The 26128-nt window shown below is 36.3% G+C and overlaps 1 protein-coding gene across 1 annotated transcript; it reads right to left on the bottom strand.

The window, feature by feature from the left end:
- Window positions 1-1195: 1195 nt before the first annotated feature.
- LOC140837271 (transcriptional corepressor SEUSS-like) lies at window positions 1196-7873 on the bottom strand. Its single transcript, XM_073203381.1, has 9 exons — window positions 6304-7873; window positions 6072-6191; window positions 5730-5778; window positions 5173-5387; window positions 5015-5083; window positions 4789-4886; window positions 3636-3729; window positions 3121-3190; window positions 1196-2579 (listed from the first exon to the last, which is right to left on the bottom strand). Exons 1-9 carry the CDS (start codon window positions 7309-7311, stop codon window positions 1732-1734), a joined length of 2571 nt encoding a protein of 856 aa, XP_073059482.1. The 5' UTR covers window positions 7312-7873; the 3' UTR covers window positions 1196-1731.
- Window positions 7874-26128: the final 18255 nt, after the last annotated feature.

A 26128-nucleotide genomic window follows, 5' to 3' on the forward strand; every position in this document is an offset into this window, starting at 1 on the left:
CCATCAAATCTTCCAATTTCAACCTTCATCTCCATGATCGCCGATATAACTTATCTGATAACCTGTCTCCGATGCCGGTTGTAGAGAAATAAAGCAACTATGATGAATTCTCACTTCTTCTGTTGCCGAATTTATGAACAATATACATATGAACAATTAAAAACAGAGCAATATCGTTGGTGATCTCACACAAGAATAACAAGAATCAAATATAATAAGAACGATGAACATAAAAGAAAGTTACGTGGGTTGGCCAAATAAATGCCTACACCCACGAAGATTTTTATTGATCAAGATTCAGAGATACGATACAAAAAATTTCTTGAATTCACTCCATAATTTTCACTCAGAAAATATTCTCTTGATCACTCAATTGTTCTGTCAATCTCTCATAAAAGAACTCTCGTCAATGTATCAGAATGCAACTTCTCTCATATCTGTTGGCTGCCCTTCTCCAAACTTAGATAACAAGACTCTTGAGACGACTTGCTACCGTCACTTCGTGTAGCATACCAAGTGGCACAACAGCTTGTTACTGGTTCCAGATAGGTAACTCCACCTGCCACTCGACTTTGCTCCCACTTTTACTTTAAGATGATGAGAAATTTAATTCAAATTTATTGTCATTAAATATATTAATTATTTCCGGAAAAAAAAAATTATATAATTAATACTTGTTCAAACACTCATAAAATAAGAATAAAACAAAACATTTGGCTATATAATTCATTTTTTCAATGAATTTCTTAATATATGGGGAAAAAACATATGATACATAATTAAGACAGAAAGAGTCTTTTTCACATACACCAACCGGGAGAAAAGGTTACACTTACCCGTCGTTGAACCGCAAGTTGTCGGACTCAGGAAGAAAGATTTATTAAAAAGTTAATCATAAAAAAGACAAAACAGAGGTCATATATGAATTTTAGAATACTCCTGTTCCAATCCGTGACTCCGACAAAAGCATTTATTGAGGCCATGGTTTCTTTATTTCCCTCGCTCTTCCTACACTCACAAGACTTGCTTCTCCTGGACCTGTTTTGATATAGTGCTAATAATAATTGGGTCCGTAACATAGTGACAAGCATCATGTAGTATAGAAGATATGAACTAAAGCCATAGGTTGTAGCTTTACTTTTGTCAAGAAACAAGAATTAACAAGTGGAAAGGGTTTCCGTTCACCAACAAGAGATGAATAACAGAAATCAAATTATGGTAAATCATTTCTGCTCAATTCTGGAAACATCTACAATAAACTCGGCTTTCAAGGCAATCCAAACTACACAGACTCACATATTCGAGAAAATTGAACCGGGGAAGGGGAGCCGGTGGGAGAGGTTGGCACACAAAATAGGTTACAAATTCATAATGAAAGAGAGCCTACAAAGCCAATTACCATTAGCCATCTCTTTGCTTGTGTCCACTTTAACAATTAGTACAGAGAGGGAGAGCTGTCACTAAACCACTCAAATTCAAGTTAGAACAAATTCAGGGACATTAGGATAACATAAATAAGAGACGTTATGCTTTGTGTTTTTCTTTCTCTGGAATTAGAACTGCAGAGAGGGGATGAAAGCAAGTTAACAATTTATCCTTTTCTGTTATGCACTCCAGATTCGTCAACCAGATGAAGGGAATGGGAATCCATGCACTTTTTATGCTGCCAGACAGCTTATCCTTCAAGGGAGCGACAAGAATAGCACAAGAGTTCTCAGGGGTATATCTCTTCTAATCAAATTGAAGGTTATTAAAACCATTAGCGGTCCCAAGACCACCAAGCAGTTGGTTACCCAAATCTTGTTGATGATGCTGACTCCTGCTCTGTTGACGAGTCATCCCCACCGCTGCTCGAATCCCATTGGCCATGGCAGATTGGCCAAGTCCGTTGCTGATGTTTCCAAATCCTAAAACACCTACATTTGGGTGACGGTTGGCCAGTCCATTTCCCACCAAAAAGTTGCTGCCATTCAGACCAGAGTTGTTGGTATTTAACATTCCATTAACATTTTTAACATCACCACCCATTGCCCCCATGCCCATTATACTATCCCCACCAATCTGAGAGGACATCCTCATGTCGTTTATAATTTTCTGGACTGAGCTTTGCGATTCATTAGCATCTGCATTACTAGAAACAGCCGGTTGCTGCATTGGAATATTTGATGAATTGATTGAGTTCACATGAGTGCCTGATAGACTAGCTTGCGAAGTTTGCTGAGGATTGTTTGATGAGGATGCTGTGGAGGATTGGAAGGAAGGAGTGAGTTGCGGCAGTGAGATGTTGCTTGTAGAACCCGGAGATGGCATCTGGATACTATTACCTCCATAGAGGCTGTTTGCACTAGGTATGGGGCTTTGTTGTCTAGAGTTCATTGAGTTTTGATGAAGAAGCCCAACAACGGTATTAGCAGAGGACGTTACTGGCCCAGAATTCAGGGGGTTAGTAACACTTGGTACACCATTGCTTGCAGCGGCTGCTGTCTGTTGCTGCTGCTGTAGCTGACCCTCTTCTTGTTGAGGCTGACCTTGAAACCCAGGCGAAGGATTTGTCCTCCGAGGAAACTTAGCCAAACTCTCTGCAAAAAGAAAATAATTAACTAATTAATAACAGGCACAATCGATAAGAAAAAATAAACTATCCAGTGTTCCAAGAATCGGGAAAGATATGTGGATGACCTCATAGAATCCCATTATCGTCATAAAATACCAACTTGAGGTGCAAAAAATAAACCGCAAAACCGACATTCATGCAATAGCAATTAAAAAATATCCTTAGCAATATGAGCCAAAAGGGGATCAAAGGTAGGAAGAAAAAGACAAGGAGAAACCATGTTTAACCTGACATACCAAATAGCACAGCTACAAATGAATCTCATTACTTTCATCACACTACAGATGCATTAGTTGATGGTTTCCCAGGTGCTCATTGAGATATAAAATGGATCATATTACAAACTTGATTTTCGATACTAAAAATTATTCTTCTGTCAACAAGATTATGCAAAGTCATCAAAAGCATTTGTCCATTCAATCCACAGAGCTTCAGAGTGATCTCCCCTTGCCTCCGGTATGGAACAACAAAAGTGGAAAGAATCAACAAAGAAAATTCATGCTTACCCATTGGACCAGTCCCAGTTTCACGACTATAGTCAATCAGATCTTTCATACTATTCACCACTTCTGATATCTGCAATGTTAACAATAAAAATACAAGGTAAATTAGCATTAACTAATTCAAGAGTGAAATTTATCATGTTTTCAATACTAATGACATTTGGAATGCTAACTGAGAAATATTAATTAAAAGAACCCAGTACTACAAACATTAGACTCGTAGTTATAATTAATATCTGGTTCTGACATGAGCAAACATCCATGTCAATTTTACTTTCAGCAACTTATTCAAGCAAATCCTGTATTCAAAAGCATATTTTTTGCTCAATATTTATACAGACCAAAAGGACTTTTCTGTCTTAACTCCATATCTTCCACTCCGCCAGTAGCAGTAGCATATTCCATCAAATTGAGTCCAAATGTGTGACACAAACTAAAAATCCTAAAAGTAAAGTACTGAAGTAGAAAGACTACAAAGTCTGTAAGTGGTCTATCTCTCGAAATTCCAAGATCATTACCTGTAAGCATCGCACGTATCTTTTTGTATATCCCAAATCATTTACCAGTGGAACTTCCAAGGCCTTTGCAATCTGACGAGCTGAAGCAACAAACCTGAAGAAAGAAAAACCTCAGGTTAGAGATAACAAGAATGTTAAATAGCATGCCCCTAGAAATAAGTCGTAAATCTTCCCTGTGACATTAAGTTCAGGATAGAAGAAATGCAATTAATCATCAGTTTTGACTGGCATCCATATTTTCTTTACACGCACAAAGAGGCTAATGCAGCTCCAGAGAGAGATTAATGGAATTTATATCAAGACCTCTCAATATGAGACACGGAAAGAACTAATAAAAGATATGAAGCACATCAAAGAATTTCTAAAGAGATGAATCCTGACTTGTCATTACTCAATTAAATATTTTTTCGATGTCTCGCTTTGTCAGTCTTTTGTGGAGAAAAATGGAAGATTATCTAATAAAGATACAGATTAAAATAGTGCATATCTACTTTTAAGATTGAGAGGAATCTTGTGGAGGATTTCATAGCCATAAGTAAATTGAAACACAGATAAACAGAGGGAATCCTTTTTGTTGAAAAATTTGAGTTCATTCTCTGTTATTTGCTAATGACAATACTTCATACCGCTATTACTAACTTATCCATTTACAGCAAAAACTACACTCGAGCAAGTACTTCCTTCTTTGTCGCATCCCCTTAACTAAAAAGATGATAAATTTTGTTCATGTCTATTGTTAGTGGAAGTTCTGCATCCAATCACAGCGAAGAAAGAAACTCAGATACTGTTCTGGAACCTCTGGCAAGTACAAATCTTCATGGCCCAAATGAGAAACATCGCTTTAAAGAGGCAAAAATGAATAATTTCCGAACAGTGAGAGATATGAGAAGAAATTTGCCATCCATAAGAGTGTGGAGATTGAGATCAGGTAAATGAACACCACTAAAGGTGATGCAAATTACAAACCACATAGAGAACTATTTTAAAAATGAAAATAGACGGTATTGTCATCTGTAGAGCAGGAATCAAGCACACAGATAGTAACTTGCACTCACAAGTTGCAGTTATTTTGTTGCTCAGAAACAGAGCCATTGGATGACGTATAGAACAGGAATCATGCACATCAATAGTAACAATAGTAACTTAGACTCACATGTTGCAGTTATTTTGTAGCTCAGAAACAGAGCAATTGGATGATGTATTCTGGGCAGCAGCCTGGTATTTTTGGGCAGCAGCACCGAGTTGGCTAACCTGCAGGGTGGATCGTTGAAGCAAGATACGTAAAAACATCCAAATATCGATGGCAGTTCATAATACACCACTTCAGCCAACCAAAAGAATTACGAAGGTAAAATCTGAGGCATGACCAAGCTCTTAACCTGAGGAATCAGCAATCTTCTAGGAATTAGCTCTTCATGGCGCCGAGCACAGAATTCCCAGGAGCATATCTGAAAAGGTAAAAGAACATAACACTAAACAAAAAGTAGCTTCATAAGTCAAAACAGGAAAAAATAAAACTGCAAGTCGATAGAGTAACCTTGAGGTCAGAGGAGAACACTATTCGAAGCTGGCCATCACGAACAACACGGAGTTGCTCAAAGACACTCTCTTGTATTGCTTTTGCATAGTCCAGAACAATTTGCCCAGAAGAATTCCGATATTCTCGAGGCATATCAACATAGAGTAGTTCTTCTAAGGTACCACTTTCATATTTTATTTTGAACAGCCTAGGCAAAACTTCAGCCGTTGCCTCTGACATGCATAAAAACTATTGTAAGACAGAGACCTGGACATTCCTCACCTAACCTTCTAATTACTTATCTCTTTCTTCCACAACACTCTTGTACACTTCGGGAATTGACATGCATAAAACTACCATTAGATGCTAAAGTAGCTTGTTACATCCATAGTTTTTACCTCTCTTCCTAGATTCTTTTTTACTTTACGTATAAAGACACATATTGCAGTCGGTTTTTGACATTGTGACGTGGATGTTCTAAAAAGCACATCAAACCAAGAGTTTGTCAACTCATGATAAAAAAACTTAACACCATAAAGTTACCCACAAAGAGAGAAATCTTAGTTAACACGTACCAAATCCACGCACAGGCTTGCGGTTGCAAATTTCACAGTGCCAAACATCCTACACACATATTAACATGGCGACATCAAATAATTAAGTTTCAAGCATGAAAACTGGCAATGAACTGCAAAAGGTACAAAATAAGCCCAACTTAGATTTTACCATTGCGTTCATGCGGAAAGCTACACTTCTGATGTTAAAAAAATATTAAATAAGACCAAAGGGTAATTATCAAACTACAACGACGGAAAAAACTGGATCAGAGGTGAAGTGACAGAAGTTGATGCGGAAAAAACTGGATCAGAGGTGAAGTGATAGAAGTTGATACATTATTCATCTGTAATCCAACAGACCTGAGGGAAAACTCCAGTTGTCTGGCGACCACTTCCATACATCGAAACACACCATTTTTTCTTGGCATTTGGTGCAAAATATTCAGTAACAAATTTCCTCCAAAATTCTATATTGTTATCCTACAAAAGAATAATGATAAGAATAATTATGCAACTGATTTTATATATATATATATATATATATATATATATATATATAAACTAAGTGACTGATTGGACAATGGCATCTTACTACAGGTCTGTGTTGTTGCTGATACATATAGTGTGTCAGCCTTCGGGCACATGTTCCTGGCTCATAAAAGGGTTTAATAGGAGACCTAAGAGGTAAATTCTGAGGTTGAAACTGCGCTTGAAGTGGGGATCTTTGTTGAGGCATAGCCTTCAAGAGTTGCTGTTGTTGAAGTTGATGCATAATCCTCTGTTGTTGCAACATCTGAGCCGCTGCCTCAGCCTGAGAGGACTGCCTTGACAGGAGGCGCTGCTGCTGCTGTAAAAACAAAGATTGGTCTAACTGCTGGGGTTCCATTTTGACGGGAGCCAAGCTTCTTATATTTTGCAGTTGTGGCTCCAATTTTACCGAACCAAAATTCTGTAAAGGTTGAGGCTGCTGCGGTGCTTGGTCAATAGTCATCTGCGGCTCTAGCTTAACAGACCCAATACCTGGAGCTCGCATTGCTTGAAATTGCTGTTGCTGCGTTTGTGTCTGCTGTTGGGGGTTGCTGGGGACAAAAAACTGCTGCAACTGCAGTTGATTCTGTTGAAAATTCTGAGATTTAAGCTGTTGAGGTTGTTGCTGGTCTGTCAACATCTGACTGCTAGAAGAGTTGTGAAATTGCTGTTGGCCATGAACTTGACCGGATGAGTTTGGGTTGGTTGTGATGGAGGAAGATGCAAAAGATGAGGACGGCGGATTAAAACCCATCCCATCTCCAACACTAGAAAGCTGATCTGATTCCGCCCCACTCTCCATAATCTCCCGCTGGGAGCTCACGGGACCCGAAAGCCCAGAAGTTGGAATCCCGTTTCCAAATGACTGGTGGAGCAAAGCTGAAACATTGGGAACATTCCCTAGCATGTTCATGCTATTGAAGTGATTGCGGGGTGACACCAAAGATGCAAATGCATTCTGTGAAGGCATTACACCCCCTTGACCACCCAAAAATCCAGAACTCGATCTCAATAATGAATGCTGAACTTGCTGGGCCCCACCAAGTGGAGACGGAGGCCCTTGTGGCACCATTTTTGGAAAAAAAATCAACACGAAACCCAACTTACAGCACTCCCAATCCACTACAGATAACACATTCTATATATAAATCGCTAAATCAATATTTCACCTCTTCAAATAATGAACACCACAACAGACAACAGAAAAAACGGGAAAAAGTACCAGATAATTTACACCCAATTAGACAGTCCCTGACACACAAATCTTCTGAGATGTTCATTCAGAATGAGGACAAAAGGCGTAACCTCGTTCATTAGGTCTGAAATTGGAAGGGAACGCCAAATCCACTAAATTGATGCTCAAGACATCAACTTTCCCCGCTCACAATCAATTAAATCAAGCTTCATCCACAAAAAACACCTCAGACTATGTACACAATACAGATTGACATAATTTATACGTATGTGTAGCTGTAACCAGTCTTCTCGAAATCTTTACGCCGAGAATAGTGAGAGAAAAACTGAGCAACCAGTTTTATTGAGTTTGCTGGGCTCTACAGTTTGTAGAGAGAGAGAGAAAAAAAAGAAGAAGAGAGAGAACAGTGTGTGTGGGGAGAGGTATCCGGACGTCAAAGTTATATTAAATCCGATTGAATTGTTGTTTCTTTATCATTTTTGTTCTTGCTTTTTTCTTCCTACTGTACCTGGTCACTGAGCTATATTCAACCGTGTGTAATGAATATATGATGTTAATATATCAAATATTTTGATATTATAACATCATGATACCAAATCATTTTTTCTTGAATCATGAAAGGTAATAGATTCTGAAGCTTAAATAAATCAGTCAATCTCAATTTGTTATCTTACATTAGGCATGCTTATTGGGTCGGTTCGGGTACGATCCGAAAAAATGGGAACAAATCTGGTTTGTCCGAACCAGTTCCAGAACCGGTCCAAAACCGCATATAAATGGAGTGGACCAATTCAATTAAAAAAATCGACCAAATTAGGTTCTGGATCCGGTTTTGGTTCGAATTTTTTTTAAAAAAAATGCAAAATGTTATATCAGTTGGCTAAAAATAAAATTAAAAATGAAAAATAAATATTGACATATTTGTTGGGCAACCGTTTCCCAACGGAGTTTTTTAAAATAATTGCAATTTGACCCCTAAATTAGGGGCCAAATTGCAATTATTTAGGGGCCAAATAGCAATTATTTGGGTTAACGTTGTAATTTTTTTCATAACTATAAATATGGCTTGTTTTCCATAGCTAGTTCACTCAACAATCTAATTCTATTTCTTTGCACTCAATCTCGAATTGTTAATATTTTCTACACAATTATTATTTGATATTATTCATTATAAATATTTACAAAATATATTTTCAATGGCGTCGTCTTCAAACCACAATTTAGATTTTGGTGAAAATTTTGCTTACATTCCCGATTTTGAAGACTTTGAACCTAGTCACGAGAAAGAACTTGTTGTGGAACGTTCCAACGAAGGTGGTGGGAATTTTCGATCATCATCGTCCGTCGGAGGAAGCAACATTCTGTGAGCACAACGACGGATCGAGCAAAGCGAAACAAAGCTTGAGATCACTTCGACATGGAAAAAAACCTAGTACAAACGACTCTTTTGTTGTGTGTAGAATTTGCAAAAATATATATTCTTATAAAACATGTGGTAGTACCGATACTTTGAAAAAATATTTAGTGAAGGTACATAAGCTTGACCCTAATACTCTACAATCATTCAGTAGATAAACAACTCAACAACAAATTAATATTTCATATGGTAAAGCTTTCACGATTACAAAAGAAATATCTCGAAAAACTATCGTCAAATTTGTTACGAAATATTGTCAACCTTTTATAATAGCTGAACATGAAGGTTTTGTTGAATTTACTAGTACTATTCAACCTGGTTTTCATAGTATTTCTATACACATACTTAAGAAATATTGTTTTGATATGTATAAGGAATATAAAGAAATACTAATATCACATCTTTCAAATATTTCTTGTAGAGTTAGTTTAACAACTGATATTTGAACTAATTTGAAATATGAATCATATCTTGTTGTTACATGTCATTGGATAGATGAAACTTTGACTATGCAAAAAAGAATTTTAGCATTAGATCATTTAGAATCAACACACAACGCATACACTATAACTAGATATGTGTTAAATGATGTTAAGATTTATGTGATACAAATGCTAGCGCTAATACTCTTGCGATTAAATATCTTAAAAATTCATTAAAACCAATTTTAGATCATAATTTGCTTCATGTTAGATGTGCATGTTATATTATTAACTTATGTGTAAGATGTGCATGTGATGAATAATTGGTTATTGTAATAGAAAAATTCAAAGTATGCGGAAGATTATTACGTGAAAGAAATCATTGACGTGATTGGAAAACACTAGTCGAAACAAATGAAATTAAATTTAAAATATTTCCTCTCCCTGTTGAAACTAGATGAAATTCTTTATATCATTTTCTTCACACTTTGTTACGTTTTCAAGATTTAGTTACTCCATATTACAATAATATTTCGTTAGAGTCTTTAATGTTGACTGATGATGATTGGAATATTTTGAGTAAATATGTTTCTTTGTGAGAAATTTTTAAAGAAGCAATCGAAAAATTTTATGGTATTAACTATCCTACTTCAACCATGTTCCTACCTTTTTTTTTAAATATGCTTTATAGATTTATTGAATTTTGTGGTCATGTAGTTATGCATGACTTTGTTTCAAATATAGAAAACAGATTTTTAAAATATTAGGAGAAAATCCCAATTGTGCATGGTATAGCAACATTGTTTGATCCTAGTCAAAGTCAATGTGGGTTAGACATGTTTTTTGAATATTACTCTAACTTTTTGGAGAAGAATGTTGAGGTCAAATGAAGTCAATATTGTGTTCTCTTCAAGAATTGTTTGACTTGTATGCTAGTGAGCAGTGTGAACCAAGTCGACAACCGGAGGAGAGACCCACAGAGAAGGAAAAAATGGAGCACTAGACTATTTTCAAAGTATAAAACGACAAAAGTTCAAAGGAAAATCAGTGACAACGACAAGTTACATGAGATTCAAATTTTCCTGAGTCAATATATTAAGACTACAGAGAATTTTAATATTTTAGATTGTTGGAAAGTAAATTTTCAACTGTATCCAGTGTTAGCCACGATTGCAAGAGATGTCATAGTCGTTCAAAGTTCAAGTGTTGCTTCTGAATCAGCATTTTCAGTATGTAGAAGAATAATCGGTGAACAAAGAACTAATTTAAAGCAAAAAACACTTGGCATGCTAACATACCTACAAGATTGGATAGCAGCAGAAAAAATAATAGGACCGCTGAAGCGATCGACGAATTTCAAAGCTCAAGCTCCGACAAAGATCCAGAGTATTCAAAATATATTTTAATAAATCGTGATAAATTTTAAATGTTCAATTGTAAAAGTAAATGTTTAATTTATTTTGTTATAGTTTTTTTTTTTTATGTAATCACAATTATTTGCAATCAAAATACTAAATAAAGAATTGTCCATTAATATTACTAATTTTAATTATATATTAAAATATAATAAATTAGAGTTCAGAACCGGTTCGACCCGAACCCTGACCGATTTATTAATAGTCGAACCGGTCTTTGGTTTGGATTGGTTCCAAGTATTTCAACTCAGAACTTGGAACCGAAACCGGTTCCGAACTGGTTTAGACCGGTTCCGAATTCATCGGACCCAGAACCGGTAGAAAGCGGTCTGAAACCGGTTCGATGGAACCGATAATCATGCCTACTGTTACATGATATAGGTTTTGATCATAAAAATCATTGTTGTTTTTTGAAGTCGTAATATCATGTCATATGAAATAATTATAAACTTTAATGTAAAAGAAGTAAACAAATAGTCAAAATATTGTCCAAAAAAATCAGAATATCATCACTGTAAAATTTATTGAATATGAAAACCTCATATTTGTCTTCTACATTCAATTAATAAATTGAACAAAAAAAAAATAAAGTTGTATTTATCTTTAGGCATTTTATGCATAAGCTATACTCTATCTGCTCTAGCGTAATAAAAAAATATTCATTTGATCGAATCATATCCAAGTACAACATAAACATACAAAATAAATAGAGCAATCTATTAAAGCATGCTATAAAAAATTGATATGACATAACAAAATATAAACTATTGCGAGGATTTCGTTAAGTGTCACCACATTGTTATTAATGTAATAACATAAATATGACATTGCTAATTTGTTATTTTTAATAATTCAGAAATAATAAAAAATGAAACTAAATCTTTAAATGATTAAGAGACATTTCAAATATCCAATATTGGATTACACATGTAATGTGTGTTCTTCGGTGCTAGTTTATATACAATTTTCGAATCATATTTTTTTATCTTATAAATTTAGTTTTAAAATTTTTGTCATATAAAAATTTAAATAATTCTATTGATGTAAGTTTAAATAATGATGCAGCTTTTGAGGTATTTTTAATTAAAGAATACAAACAATTTTTTTAATTAATAAAATCCGATTTAAATTAAAAATAATATGCATGTTGTGATTAAAAATGGAATATTTGGAGTAATATTTGTAAATTAAAATATGTTGGAAAATAAATAAAATAGTATTGGATGAAATACTATATAAAATTTCAAATAGTAAATTTAACTGAGTATGAACTATTTTTGAATCACGATCATTGGGTTCCCAATTTAAATTTAAATTTCTATAGCAGACAAAAAACATAAAAATAAAATACCTTGTTATACTTAATTTAATTGTGGTGATGAGAGTTAAAACCAGTAGGCCGTGATAGTAAAAACAGAAGACAACATAAATAGCAGAAGCTCTCGTATCGCTAAAACAGAAGCAGTACATATCAAGTATTGTTAGCAAACACAAAAGCAGAACATAGCCTAAAAAGAAAGCAGAACTAAACGTCTTTCGTTTGATCGTTACAAGTCTTAAATGTTACCGTTACTTTACATAGTACTAGTATTAATTGCACCATTTGATGCTGTACGAAGACATTTAAACCGTCTTACTAGTTTTGGTATAAAACTAAGACTAATTATTCTGAAGCTCTTTGCAGGACCCTTTTTTAGTGATATAGCTGATTTACTCAGAAGTCAAAGAAGCCGTTTTGTTTATAGATATTGGATTCAAGGTTTCTATATATTTTAAGGATCAATCCAATATAGAAAACAACGATCGTTATTAACAAGGAATACATTCTCTGTCTATCATTCCAACGTTGTTTTGAGCAACCAAAAACAACTCTTTATCTTCAAGCTCAATATACAGAAAAGCAACACACTCTTTATAGCAGATATCTGATCTTCTGAGATCATCTTGTGCTGTTGTTTCTTTATCTCTTCACAAGCAATTCACCTTATTATATCTTATTGAGAAGAGTTTGTAATCTGGAAAAGAGTCTTTTCCAGAACCTTGTTGTGTTCATAAATTTGTGTTGAGAAACTAAGAGTTTCAGTAGGCAAAGGGTAAGTCCTACTGAAGTGGGTATGTACAAGAGTTGTAATTTAAAACCAAAGTTTTTTAGTGATACCTTCTGAAAACAGAAGAAGAGGAGACGTAGAAGATTTCATCTTCGAACTTCCAGAAACAACTACTGTCTACTGCCTACTGTTTTATTGTTTTCACCTCAAACCATCATATCATTTCCGCACAGGTTATTGTGATCTGCTGGAAATACATTTGAACAAGATAAGCTATAACCTCTAACAAGATTCTAGCATCTTTGCAAAAACGTCTAAGAAAGGAACGAGTTTATTCACCCCACTCTAAACTCTATATCGATCCCCCAACAAGTGGTATCAGAGCGGGTTATTCTTGTTCTGAAAATCTACAACAGAAATGACACATTTCAGAAAAGTCCCTATGTTCTCAAAAGAGGATTTCGATGATTGGAAGATTAGGATGCAAGCCCATCTTGCAGCCCAAGACGATGATATGTGGTTTGTCATCACAAATGGTCCCTTGAAAATTCTAAATCCTAATACAGCTATTGCTATTACTGAATGTGCACCACAAATGGTTGAAAATCAAAGAAGTTAATGGACAAGAAGAAATCAAATCTATACAATGTTGCTAAGGATATTCTTTACAAAACACTTGACAAGAATACCTTTAGCAAAATCAAAATGTGTCCTAGAGCAAAAGATATTTGAGAGAAACTCATCCAAATTTGTGAAGGAAATGAACATACAAAGGAAAACAAGCTGTCTGTGGCTATGCAAAAGTTTGAAAATCTCAATATGAAAGCTGGATAAAGTCTAAGCGAGTTTGATGAGCAATTAAGTAGCTTTGTAAATGAACTAGAAGCTTTGGGAAAGGAACTTGGCAATAGAGAAGTGGCACTCAAGGTGATGAGGGCTTTACCTAGGGAATGGGATGTCAAGATAATGGCTATGAGAGTTTCAAAAGATCTGAACAAGTTGGAGCTACATGACTTGTTTGCAGATTTAAAAGCCTATGAGTTTGAATTGGAAGTAAGAAGTGGAGAAGAGCCCTTGTTGAATTCACCTACCAAGGCTCTTGCAGCTACTGCTACTGCTACTGCTACTGCTACAGTTGTTCCAAGTGTATCACATGATGCTGCTATTGAAAGCACATCTGACAAGACTGCTGAACAAATCAGCAATGATGCAATGTCCCTATTCGTAAAGAAATTTTCAAGTATCATGAAGAAGAATCACCGAGCACACCAAAGTCCAAACCAAAACTTTAAAAAGGAATCATCACCTGGTGATATGGCGTGGTTCAACTGTGGAAAAATTGTAAATTTTATTGCTGACTACCCGAAACCTAAGAGGGATGATCAAAACAATAAGGAGTACAAGTGAATTGATAAAAAATCTAGAAGAGACCGCAAAGCAATGATTGCTGAAGAAAGTAAATCAAAATGAGCAAATTCTAGCTCTGAGTCTTCTGACTCAGATGGCCATTCCAGCGATAGTCATGAAGAAGAAATCAAGTGTCTCATGACTATCACTGAATCAGCCTCGACATCATGGAGAGGTATTTGATTTTGATTCTGATGAATTTACACGAAATGATTTAGTTAAAACATTGCATGATATGGTAAAGAGTACTCAAGAATTCCTCAGTCATTCGAAGAAGTTAAAATTGAAAATCAAAACTTGAAAGATCAAATCAGTAAGTTCACTCAACTGCAAGAAAATAGCTGCACTGATCTAAAAGTTGGGATAAATAAATTGAGAACTGAGAATGACATAGTAAATGCAGATTACCAGACGATGATGTCTGAAAATCAGAAACTATTAGTACTGGTGAATGCATGGAATAAGTCTTCTGTTTCATTAGAAAAGATTCAAGAACTACGGAAGCAATCTGGAGACATGAATGGTCTCGGATTTAGTAATAATGAAAGCACTTCTGAAACAAGTACAAAGCCAAAACTGGATATGTGAAAAGACAAATACATTCACTTTGTTAAATCCAGTGTGGTACAAGAACCAGAAGTACCAACTGTTCAAATTGAAAGGCTTGTAGACCAGACAAACAGAAGTAACACTATGGTCTGGGTTACGTTGAACCTAAGAGTAGAGTCCATCAGAGTAGTGGATCCAGTAGAGGATTCAACTCAGGAAGACAACTGTGAAGGTTAAAAACTACTAGTACTATAATTGTAGACCAATTCAAAAGAGATACAGACCAGACGATAAATACAGAAGGGACGAACAACATCCTAAAATACATTTTGTTAGAAATAACATTATTAAACCTTTTGTTGCACGCACCTCTGGGAATACCCTAAGTACAAGATCACCTAAGATTGTACAAATATGGGTTCCTAAAGGACTGATAAGGCTTGGACCCAAATAGATTGGGTACCAATTACTAAAATTTGTGTTTGTAGGAACAGGAGAGGAAAGCCAAGATAAGCAGCTCTACATGATATCTGGACAGTGGATGTTCCAGACATTTGACTGGGCAAAAAGTCTACTTTCAGAAATAATGAGTTGTAATGGACCAAAGATAACTTTTGGGGAAACTCAAAAGGTAATACCGTGGGTAAGGGTAAGATTATCCATGATAAAATCACTATAAATGATGTGCTCTTGGTTGAAAATCTCTGTTACAATTTAATAAGTATTAGTCAACTATGCGACAATGGATACTCAATAGCTTTTCAGAAGCACACCTGTACAGTTAAAGATGCTAATGAGTCTATAGTCTTAACCTTGAGAAGGCAACACTTACAAAGTATCATGGAACAAAGATCATGTTAATGTTCCTACATGTTTAGTTGCTTCCCTAAGTGATAAACATTGGCTATGGTACAAGAGATTGAATCATCTTAACTTCAAGTCAATCAATAATCTCAAGAAGCGTAATATAGTTGATGGTCTACCTGATATTAGTTTCATTAAGAATTAGGTATGTTCTGCATATCAACTTGGCAAACAAGTAAGATCTAGCTTTAAGAATAAAGGTGTTAAATCAACATCAAGATGTTCGAAATTATTGCATATGAACTTGTTTGGTCCAATCCCTATCGTGAGCTTATGGAGAATGAAATACACTCTTGTTGCTGTTGATGACTTTTCTAGATTTACTTGGGTAATCTTTCTTGCTGGAAAAGATCAAACCAGTGGCCTTCTGATCAAGCTTCTGAAAAAGATTCAAAATGAAAAATCTGTTTCTGTAATTAAAATCAGAAGTGATCGGGGCATTGAATTTACTAACAAAATTCTTGAGTTATATTTGGATGAACAGGGTATTCAGCTGCCAGAACGCTTCAACAAAATGGAGTAGCCGAAAGGAGAAACAGAACTCTTAAAGAAACTACTAGAACAATGCTAGCAGATGCAGACATCTCTCAGCGCTTCTGGGCAGAAGCAATCAACACAGCGTGTTACACACAAAACAGAACCATGATCAATAAGAGGCATAATCAGACTCCATATAAAATATGGAAAGGGAGTAAGCCTAATGTATTATATTTTCATGTATTTAGTTGCATATTCTTTGTGCATAATAATGGTAAAAATTATTTATCAGCATTTGATTCAAAATCAGATGTTGGACTTTTTCTTGGATATTCAGCAGTAAGCAAAGCATATAGAATTTTCAATAATAGAACTCTTAATGTGGAAGAATATATTCATGTTGTCTTCGATGAAGATAACAGTGCTCTTGAAATTTCTAACATGTCAAATCTAAGTAACAGATTAGACAGAATTCATCTGGAACTGGATAGTGAAGATGATGGAGAACCAAATGTCAAAGATGCTCAAAATCCAGTACCAGGCATTCCTATGGTAGAACCAGTTGTACAGACACAGGATGTACCAGAACCAGCAGCTAACATTCCAGAACTTACTACTGTTTCACCTGAGCATGATCCAAATCCATTAAATTAAGAAGAAATCCCTCTAAACCCTTTTATTTGGAGAAAATCACATCCCCCATATTTGGTTATTGGAAATCCAGCAGCTCCATTAAGAACCAGAAAGCAAATGATAAATGAATATATGCATGCTGCTTTTATTTCACAGGATAAACTAAATAAGATTGAAGAAGCTCTTCCGGATCCCAGTTGGATTGAAGCTATGCAAGAGCTGAATCAATTTAAAAGAAATAAAGTGTGGTTTCTTGTACCTAGATCATCTCATCAGGCAGTTATTGGAACTCGATGGGTATTTAGAAACAAGCTAAATGAAGAAGGTATTGTTGTTAGAAATAAGCAAGACTGATGGCTCAAGGTTTCAGACAAGAAGAAAGAATAGATTATGATGAGACCTATGCACTAGTAGCAAGACTTGAAGTAATAAGAATATTCTTAGCCTTTAAGAACTTCAAAGTTTATCAGATGGATGTAAAATGTAGAACCCGATAAATCAGATTATGTATAAGCCATGCATAATTGCTATTATTTAAATTAAAAATAATTTTTATATATTCATGGAGTGTTTAAGTCATTTTAAAATTTGATCATTTATTTTAAAACACAGATGTTTAGTTTTTATCTTTTCGGTTAAATACGCGAGGCCGGACTGGAGTTGGAGAATTGAGATAAAATTTAGCAATAAGAAAATATTCCTAAATTTAATTTAAGCCAAGGAATAATTTATTTTAATGTTAAATAATGTTTTTAAGATTTATTTAGTTAATTGGAGTTAAGTTATTAAATAAGTTCTTTTATGTTCAATAGTTAATTAAAGCCTAAATTAAAACGTGTAACTAATTGGGATAAATTAATCTAGACCTAATATATTCAAGAAATTATAACCTAACAATTTAATAATTAATTCTATAGACCAAGCCATGCCATGCAAGAAAATGATTAACCTAATTTAATTTATTAAATTTGTAGAATACATAATGGATATCTAAGACTTTAAGGATTTAAAATTCATGATTTAAACAATATTCTTGCCTTGTTTTTGTTAGAGAATCTCGGCCATCACACCCACCAAAACCCACTCAATCCAATAATATCACACATCGTTCCTTATCTCACAAAGAAACAAGGATAGAAAGATTTTTAATTGCCATTCAAACTCCCTATTTAATTGGCAACCTTCATCTCCATTACATAGCCATTTTCCCTCACCCAACCTTCGAAAATTTCAGAGAAAACATCAGCTAGAAACCGTGAAACAGCAGGAGAACAAGAAAGAAAATAATAAAGGAATTCCGTCTCCGTCGCGTCGTGTTCGTCGTATTGATTTGTTTCTTTCAAAAACAAATTTCCAGGAATGTTTATATTGTTCTTTGCTCTTCAATCAAGTCCTATAAATATTTTAAAACATTATATGTTCATGATTTTAAGGAGCAAAACCGATTTTTGACAGCAACTTGTAAAATACTGCACAACCCCTTCTCGGCCTTGGCTTTATGCTTCACGGTTGGATTGTTTTTGTCTTGATCGCCTGGAACCGACCCACTCCCTGCAACCAATTTTTGACAGCAACTTGTAAAATACTGCACAGCCCCTTCTCGGCCTTGGCTTTATGCTTCACGGTTGGATTGTTTTTGTTGGTTGCAGGGAGTGGGTCGGTTCCATGCGATCAAGGCTGCATCTAGACACGTATCAGAGTGGGTTAGAGTCGTGTCGGTGCGTTGGTTTCAGCCCATGCACTCAGGGTAAGGACTTGACAACAACTTTCCCCCATAGTTGCAAGTTGAGCCACGATTTTTGGTTGTTGGTTGTCTAAGGAGAGTGTTCGGATCATGGTTGGTCAAAGGCCTGTAACCATGATTAGAATCCTTCCTTAGCATATTTAGGACGTGACCAAGATGGCCTTTCAAGACTTGGTTCATGGATACATCAAAACTTTTAAGCAACAACACAAGTGCCCCTCGGTTCGTTTTTTTTTTCTGGTGTGTGAGTGAAGCTTCGGCTTCTTGGGGTCTGGGTGGATCTTGTTTGTCTTATAGGCCTTAGCCATGGTTCACACAATACCCCATGATGTCTCCATGGTCGATCATATGGCCATTGGAATGATATATGACAGCAAGATAAAGCAACACCCCCCATAGTACAGCACATGGTGTTCTCGGGTGAAGCTGATGGATTGTCATGCAGCATGTATACGAAGTTTCATGACACCGCTATGTAGCAGTGCATGAGTGTTTCCCCTTGTGTTGTCGCACCCGCGGTCCCAGTGGTTCAGAAAATGATGTTTGGTCGAAGGCATGGCGCACCCGCGGTCCTTGGAGTGCCGCACCCGCGGTCTTGCTTTTTGGAGGTATGGTCGAGATTTAAAGTAACTTTTTGGATTATTTGACTTCATTTCCCTTCTTCTTTCCCCTTCAATCTCGTTTTTCTCTCTAAGGAGCAAGGGTTTTCTTCCATTTCATCCATTTCCTACCTTTGATTCTTGGATTTGTTTGGATTTTCGACTTGAGATCGACGTTCTCCTTGGTGCTAGGAAGCTTAGGTAAGTTTTTGGTGCGATTCTATTAAGGTTATGAGTTAAGAGTTGACTTAGGTTTGATGTTTTGTTGGTTTAATGGATTATTTAACTTGTATTTTTGGATATAGAGTTGATTTTGGTGTTGTTTATGGATTATTGTTGTAGGTGGTGAACCAAGAGTATAGTTTGGAGGTGTTCTATTGGTTGTAAGTGGAATTTCATCCCTTGTGCTCACATGATGTTATATGTATTGTGTTTCAAAGGTTTTAATGTGTTATTCCCTTCAATTGATTCATTGTTATGTATTAATTCCATTGCTATGCATATTGGAGGCATTTTATGTCTCATTATTGTTCAAAGGGAATAAAAGAGAAAAGAAAGAGTTTCAAAGTGTTTGTTAAAGCCAAGAGAGAGTTTAAATGTTTCTATTGGATTGATAAATATATAGCCAGAGAATTTCATGCAATTAGTTGATCAACGACCATAGTCTTTTATCCCTCAGAGTTATCGGTTTATATCGATAGGGATATTAGCACCAGAGCAGAGATACTATTGATATCAATCCAACCAGAGTAAAGATCATGAGTGTTTGCTTGAATTGTGGTTGGCTTTTAGTCCTTAGCCATGGTTCAAGCCACACCTTAGGACGTTATTAAGAGACTCTGGTTGGTGGTTCAAGCCCCAATGGCCATTGGCCTCATAAACGAAGCATAGCAAGCGCAGCTGCTGTCATGGATTTTGACAACAACTTTGCTGCGGTTCAGAGGTGCTGTGCGAGTTCTTGGTTGGCTTTTAGCCTATGACCTTGGATTGTACAGTACCTAAATGCGTTGGGAAGGTCATGTTTTTGGCCGTTTGTGATTTGGTTAAGTTTAGAGGTCGTACGAGAATTTACGGTGCAATGTGCCAAAGTGACTCTCGAAAGAGCGTTTCAAGATTTTGGCCTCCATTCACCAATATTCGTGGATTACAATTCTTAGGGTTATTATTTCATCGTGTTAGGTGTATTTTGAGCATGAATAAACGATGTTTTGATGTTGGTTCTGGTTGATACGGGGTCATGGTTTGAAAATTAGTTTGTTAGTCGCGTTTGTCTCATTTGTGGTTCGGTTACGAAGCTTTTGTCAAGTTGAAACTATTTGCATGTTTCTCATGTTATAATTAGGTCGTTGCAAGCCTGGGAACGATCCAACTAATCTGGTGAAAACAGGGATTATAATTATATTACGTGCATAAAATATAAATGTTTATTTTTGAGATATATGCGATATGTCTTGTGGCCACCTCACGCTTATGGGATCTCTACCCGGTGAATTTCGACCGGTTTATGTTTATGTATGGGTACAGACATTTAGTCCAAGGGCTGTGGTGATCTATACTGCCCCATATACTGTGGTTTAGTTTGATCAGACGTTCATGTTATGTTACGGGAACTTGCGTAGAAACATTATCTCTACCAGAAAAATCTCATTATGATATTTTATGACAGGGCTTTATTGAGCAAATCCTTTACGTACGATTTTCAGATATGCACGTATTTATAATTACTCATGACACGATTTTCACCTTACGCTTTACGATACGATATTTTTACGTTACACGAAATTTTATGATATATTTACTTGTTATTCACGTTATATGCATGTTGAGTCTTTAGACTCACTAGACTTTATTGTTGTAGGTACTAATAAGATCGAGATCGAGGGTGGGGACCAATGAGCTAGCTTGGGTCAGCAGTAGTAGCAACCCGAGGACCTCATGTTATGTTACGGGCCACTTGCGTAGAAACATTATCTCTACCAGAAAAATCTCATTATGATATTTTATGACAGGGCTCTATCGAGCAAATCTTTTACGCACAATTTTCAAATATGCACGTATTTATAATTATTCATGACACGATTTTCACCTTATACTTTACGATACGATATTTTTACGTTACACGAAATTTTATGATATATTTACTTGTTATTCACGGTATATGCATGTTGAGTCTTTAGACTCACTAGACTTTATTGTTGTAGGTACTGATGAGGTCGAGACCGAGGATGGGGACCAATGAGCTAGCTTAGGTCAGCAGTAGTAGGAACCCGAGGACCCCATGTTTCAGTTTATTCACCTTTTTATGTTCAAACTCAGTTTTATTATGTTGAATTATTTTTAAGTTGTTGAGTTGAAAAACAATATTTACTTCCGCTGTTATTTTAAAAATTAAATTCATTTATCAGTTTATTTGATGAATGATGCATGGTATTATTTAAAGAGAAAAATTTTAAATAATTCCGCAAAATTTCGAATACGAAATACGGGCCTTTACAGTTGGTATCAGAGGCTATGTTCTTGTAAAGGGTTGTGCTACTACTGATATCGAGAAGCTCATGAAGTCACGTCTTCGGTCTGTAAGTTTTACGTTTATGCATTTCGTTTAAATCATGAAATATTTTAACGGTATGTTTTCATGAAATATTTTATGTTAAGATTATGATTATGGAGTATTTATTTAAATTTAATGAAATAATGGAATTATGCATGTTGGTTAAGTATGGGTTGTATGTATGGAACATCATGCCTCCTAGACACATTCCTGAGCGCATGAGAGATGATGAGCATCACCATGAGGACGGTGAGGATCATAGGCAAGAGAGGGACTTACCACCACCCCCTCCACCGGACATGAACGCCCAGATATTAGCCGGAATGACTCAGTTCTTCGCACAGTTTGCGGGGAACAATGCTGGGGTAGCCAGGCAGACGGGGCCTGAGGCTACCTATTAGCTGTTCATGAAGATGAGACCGAAGGAGTTCTCAGGGACGACATATCCTATGATTGCTGAGGGCTGGATTAAGTCCCTTGAGGTTATCTTCGAATTCATGGAGCTTGGAGATGTGGATAGGGTTCGTTGTTCGACATATCTGTTTGGAGGAGACGCTCGTTTGTGGTGGGAAGGAGCATCTGTAGCCTTGAATTTGGCCACTCTAAGCTGGACACGCTTTACAAAGGTATTCTACTCTAAATATTTTACTGACGAGGTGCGTTCCAGATTGACCAGGGAGTTCTTGATCCTGAGGCAGGTGGACATGACTGTTACGGAGTTTATCCGTAAGTTTGAGAGGGGTTGCCATTTTCTACCCCTGATTACAAATGATGCTGGAGCCAAGTTGAGGCATTTTCTGGATGGTCTACGACCGATTTTGCGCCGTGATGATAGGGTGGCTGGCCCTACCACCTATGATGTCACTGTCTCCAGGGCTCTAGCTGCACAGCAGGATCAGAATGATATTGAGAGAGATCGCCAGAACAAGCGACCAGTCCAAGCACCGCACCGCCCTCCTCATCAGCAGCATCAGAGCAAGAAGCCTTTCCACGGTCCACCCAGGAACAGAGGACAGCAGCATCAGGGACGTGTAGTCCCGAGAGCCCCGGAGTATTCAGTCTGTGCCAAGTGCTCACGCCGCCATACTGGGGTTTGTAGATATGGTTCGGGGAAGTGCTACAAATGTGGTAGTCCTGACCACTTACTGAAGGAGTGCCCTCAGGGGAGTCTGCCTATCCAAGGCAGACTTTTTGCCCTCCATGCAGCGGAGATGAACCTAGAGACAATGCTCATGACAGGTATCGTAATGATTTAAGTTTGTATTTGAAATTCAAATTTTTTTAGTCCGAAATAAGGTTTTGAACTTAGAAATTGTGATAGGATTGCATGCTCTAATCAGGGTTATTTTCGGGAATTTAGGATAGAATAACTTTGACCTTCGCATGTCTGTAAGTTTAGTTCTTGTAATTATTGGGTTCAGCTTGATGTTCCAACATTTCAGGGAGAATTTTTATAGCTGGTTCAGCTACGAATGACTTGATAGATTCAGGGGCTACTCATTCGTTCATTTCAGAGACCTTTGCAAATTTCCTCAAGGTCAAGACCATTGGGCTAGATATAGCATATTCATTCGGTAGTACTGCCTGATAGGATCGATTAACGTATCAAGAGTGTTTAGAAGGGGGGTTGAATAAACACTCACACTCACACTTAAAGCTGATCTTTTCGAATTTTGAGTTCAGTTTGGTGACAAATTGATTATCAGAATCTTGTTGGTCAATGACAATCAGTTAAACTAAAGTAGTTGCGGAAAGTAACTGACTGAAAGATAGAATACAAAACTGAAAGAAAACACACAAGAATTTTTTCTGGAAGTTCGGAGATTTCAATTACTCCTACGTCACCCCTTCTATCTCAAGGATAGGATTTCCACTGAAAGACTTTGATCGAATACAAGATTTGTACTGACCCACTTTAGTTTGGACTTATCACTGCCAAAAGCTGAAACTCTTAGTATTACAAAAATGTTCTCAGTGCGTAACTGATATTAGCACTATCGAATTTAACAATTATTTCAAAGTGCTAGTATGCTCAAATTGTAGCCTTGATTGCTACGAATAAAGTAAGTAAGAGTGAGCTAAGATTTTGGCAGAATAACAGCAAGCTTTGAATGGAGTGAAATCTCTTCTCGTTATTCAGCCGTTCTTCTGTCATATTTATAAGCTTCCCTTCCAACGGTAACTTGAGATATATTTGAATCTTTGTATCCGTTGATTGCCACTTCATCATTCCTTGGTAATTGATTGCTTCATTTATTGTAATGCGGCGTCTTAACTGCTTTAGCCGAAATACGTTGTTCTAAGCTGTATTGATTGAAGTGTGGCGTTTCACATTCAGTTGCAGTCTTCTATGTCTCTTTGTCTGTTGAATGTACTTTTCCGAGACATGTTTAGTTGAAGGATGCTTAGCTTAAAAGCATACGGCTGAATGTATTATCTGTCAGTTGACGAGGAGAATAACTGAATTGTGTTTCAGTTGCGTAGATTAGTTTACTAGATTCAGTTGCTGAGTTCAGTTTACTCGATCAGTTGTTGAGTTCAGTTTACTCGATAGTTGCTGTGTTCATTTTACTCGATCAAACGCCGGAATTTAGTTTCCAACAATTTTCCCCTTTATTGTGTTTGACAAAACTAAGTAAATAATAACTGAACGTCTGAACTCATTGTAGATAAATAAGAGATTGATCAACTGAATAATGGACTACACGAATTTGTAGAGATTTTTCTTCAACGAGAAGATTTCTTTTGTTGTTCTAAAATCTCTTTGATCTCTTCCCCTTTTTTGTCAAACAACTCCATCTTCATAGATAATTTTCGAGTGTTAGTGGAAAGAAGTTTGACATCTGAGGAGATACTGGAGACATCATATTGTAAATACGTCTGCAGCAATTCCATTTTATTAGAAACAGAAGTTTCCAATCGCTCAACTCGTTTACTGATTATATCCTGAGTTGTAAAGAGACTCTGAGCTAGACCTTTGTTATTATTCATCTCATTCAAAGTTCGGGTAAGAGATTCCATGTTGGCTTGAATGGCTTTCAGTTTTGCTGAATTAAATTCAATGGAAGAATCCAATTTGACAGTATGAGAAAATTGTGTGGATTGAATTTTCTTGATTTCAGTAATTATCTGCTGCATATTGTGCTGCATATTCTGGATTTCCTCAAGGACAAGATCCATTTCTGTGGATTGAAGAGGAGGTGACTGATCAGATGTTCTTGGTTCATGTGAGACTTGATCAAAGACCACCATGGTCCTATTAGATAGTATCGTTTCAGGAACAGTCTGTGCTGGAACATCTGTTTCAGTTACTGCTACTTGGACTGGAGGAGATGAGGATTGATGTTGATCAGCAATTGGCCTTTCCTGCTGAATAAGATCTTCAGTGAGAGGGTCATGAACTGATACATCTGTTTGATAGTCCTCTGATGTTCGTGCTGGTTTATCAGTTGGAGAAAATAACAAAGCTGGATGAGGTTGGCGACAGAGCAGAACTTGGTCCAGAGATGCTTCAGCAAACTGCAGATGTGGTGGTCAAGATTCGAGACAAAATGAAGACCACCCTGAATCACCAAAAGAGCTATGCTGACAAGAGGAAGAGAGATCCCGAGTTTGTCGTAGTTGATCACGCTTTTCTAAAGATAGCACCTATGAAGGGTGTTATGAGATTTGGGAAGAGCGGCAAGCTGAGTCCGAGGTTTATTGGACCTTTCGAGATTTTGGACAGAGTTGGGAATCTAGCCTATCGTGTTGCCCTTCCGCCGAATCTGGCCGGGGTATACAATGTGTTCCATGTCTCGATGCTGAGGAAGTACATAGATAATCCTTCGCACATGTTGAGCTATGAACCGTTACAGTTGGCTCCAGACTTGTCATATGAGGAAAGACCTGTCCAAATCCTAGACGGACAGGAGCGGAGACTTCGGAACAAGATGACCAAGCTGGTCAAAGTCCGGTGGCTAAATCAATCAGTGGAAGAGGCCACTTGGGAGACAGAAGCGGATATGAAAACCGCTACACAGAACTGTTTGGTAAGATTTAATTTCGATGACGAAATTTATATAATTAGGGCAAGAACTGTAGAGCCCAAATCAGTACACGAAAAACAATTGCATTTATTTAATTGTTAAATCATTTAATTAAATTCAAAATGATTTCTAGTGGTGCATGATTTATTTAAATGCATTATTTTAAATTATTTATGTTTATGTGATGCACGTTAAAATATTTTCTCGAGTTTCATGTTTCAAGAGATTATTCGAGGCGGGGTCGAGGAAAAGAGACCGGTGATAATTTTTGGTAATTTTAAAACGTGGTATTTTATTTTAAGTTAAAAATGGGGCATTTTAAATAATTTGTTAAGTTTTTAGCATTTTAAAGCCAAAATTATCTATTTAGCTATTTCATGATGTATAAACTTTTAAAAGTTATGACACTTGTGCAAGTTATTTTAAATTTAGAGATTTTATTATAATTAGGGGAGAGTTAGTATTTTAAATTATCTTGTTAATTATTAATTAAGCAAATTTTTCTCTTAATTAACACTAACCACACGCAAACACACTTTT

The sequence above is a fragment of the Primulina eburnea genome, chromosome 7 (assembly GCF_022965805.1).
Source record: "Primulina eburnea isolate SZY01 chromosome 7, ASM2296580v1, whole genome shotgun sequence".
NCBI classification, from domain to species: Eukaryota; Viridiplantae; Streptophyta; class Magnoliopsida; order Lamiales; family Gesneriaceae; genus Primulina; species Primulina eburnea.

What these genes read in the sequence shown, in the direction of transcription:
- LOC140837271 (XM_073203381.1), bottom strand. Translation starts at nt 7,311, where the DNA reads ATGGTGCCACAAGGGCCTCCGTCTCCACTTGGTGGGGCCCAGCAAGTT. An exon ending in CAAGCCTGTGCGTGGATTTG is followed by an intron (nt 5,388 to 5,729) that starts GTACGTGTTAAC and finishes TATGCATGTCAG; the next exon opens with AGGCAACGGCTGAAGTTTTG. An exon ending in AACTGGGACTGGTCCAATGG is followed by an intron (nt 2,580 to 3,120) that starts GTAAGCATGAAT and finishes TTCTTTTTGCAG; the next exon opens with AGAGTTTGGCTAAGTTTCCT.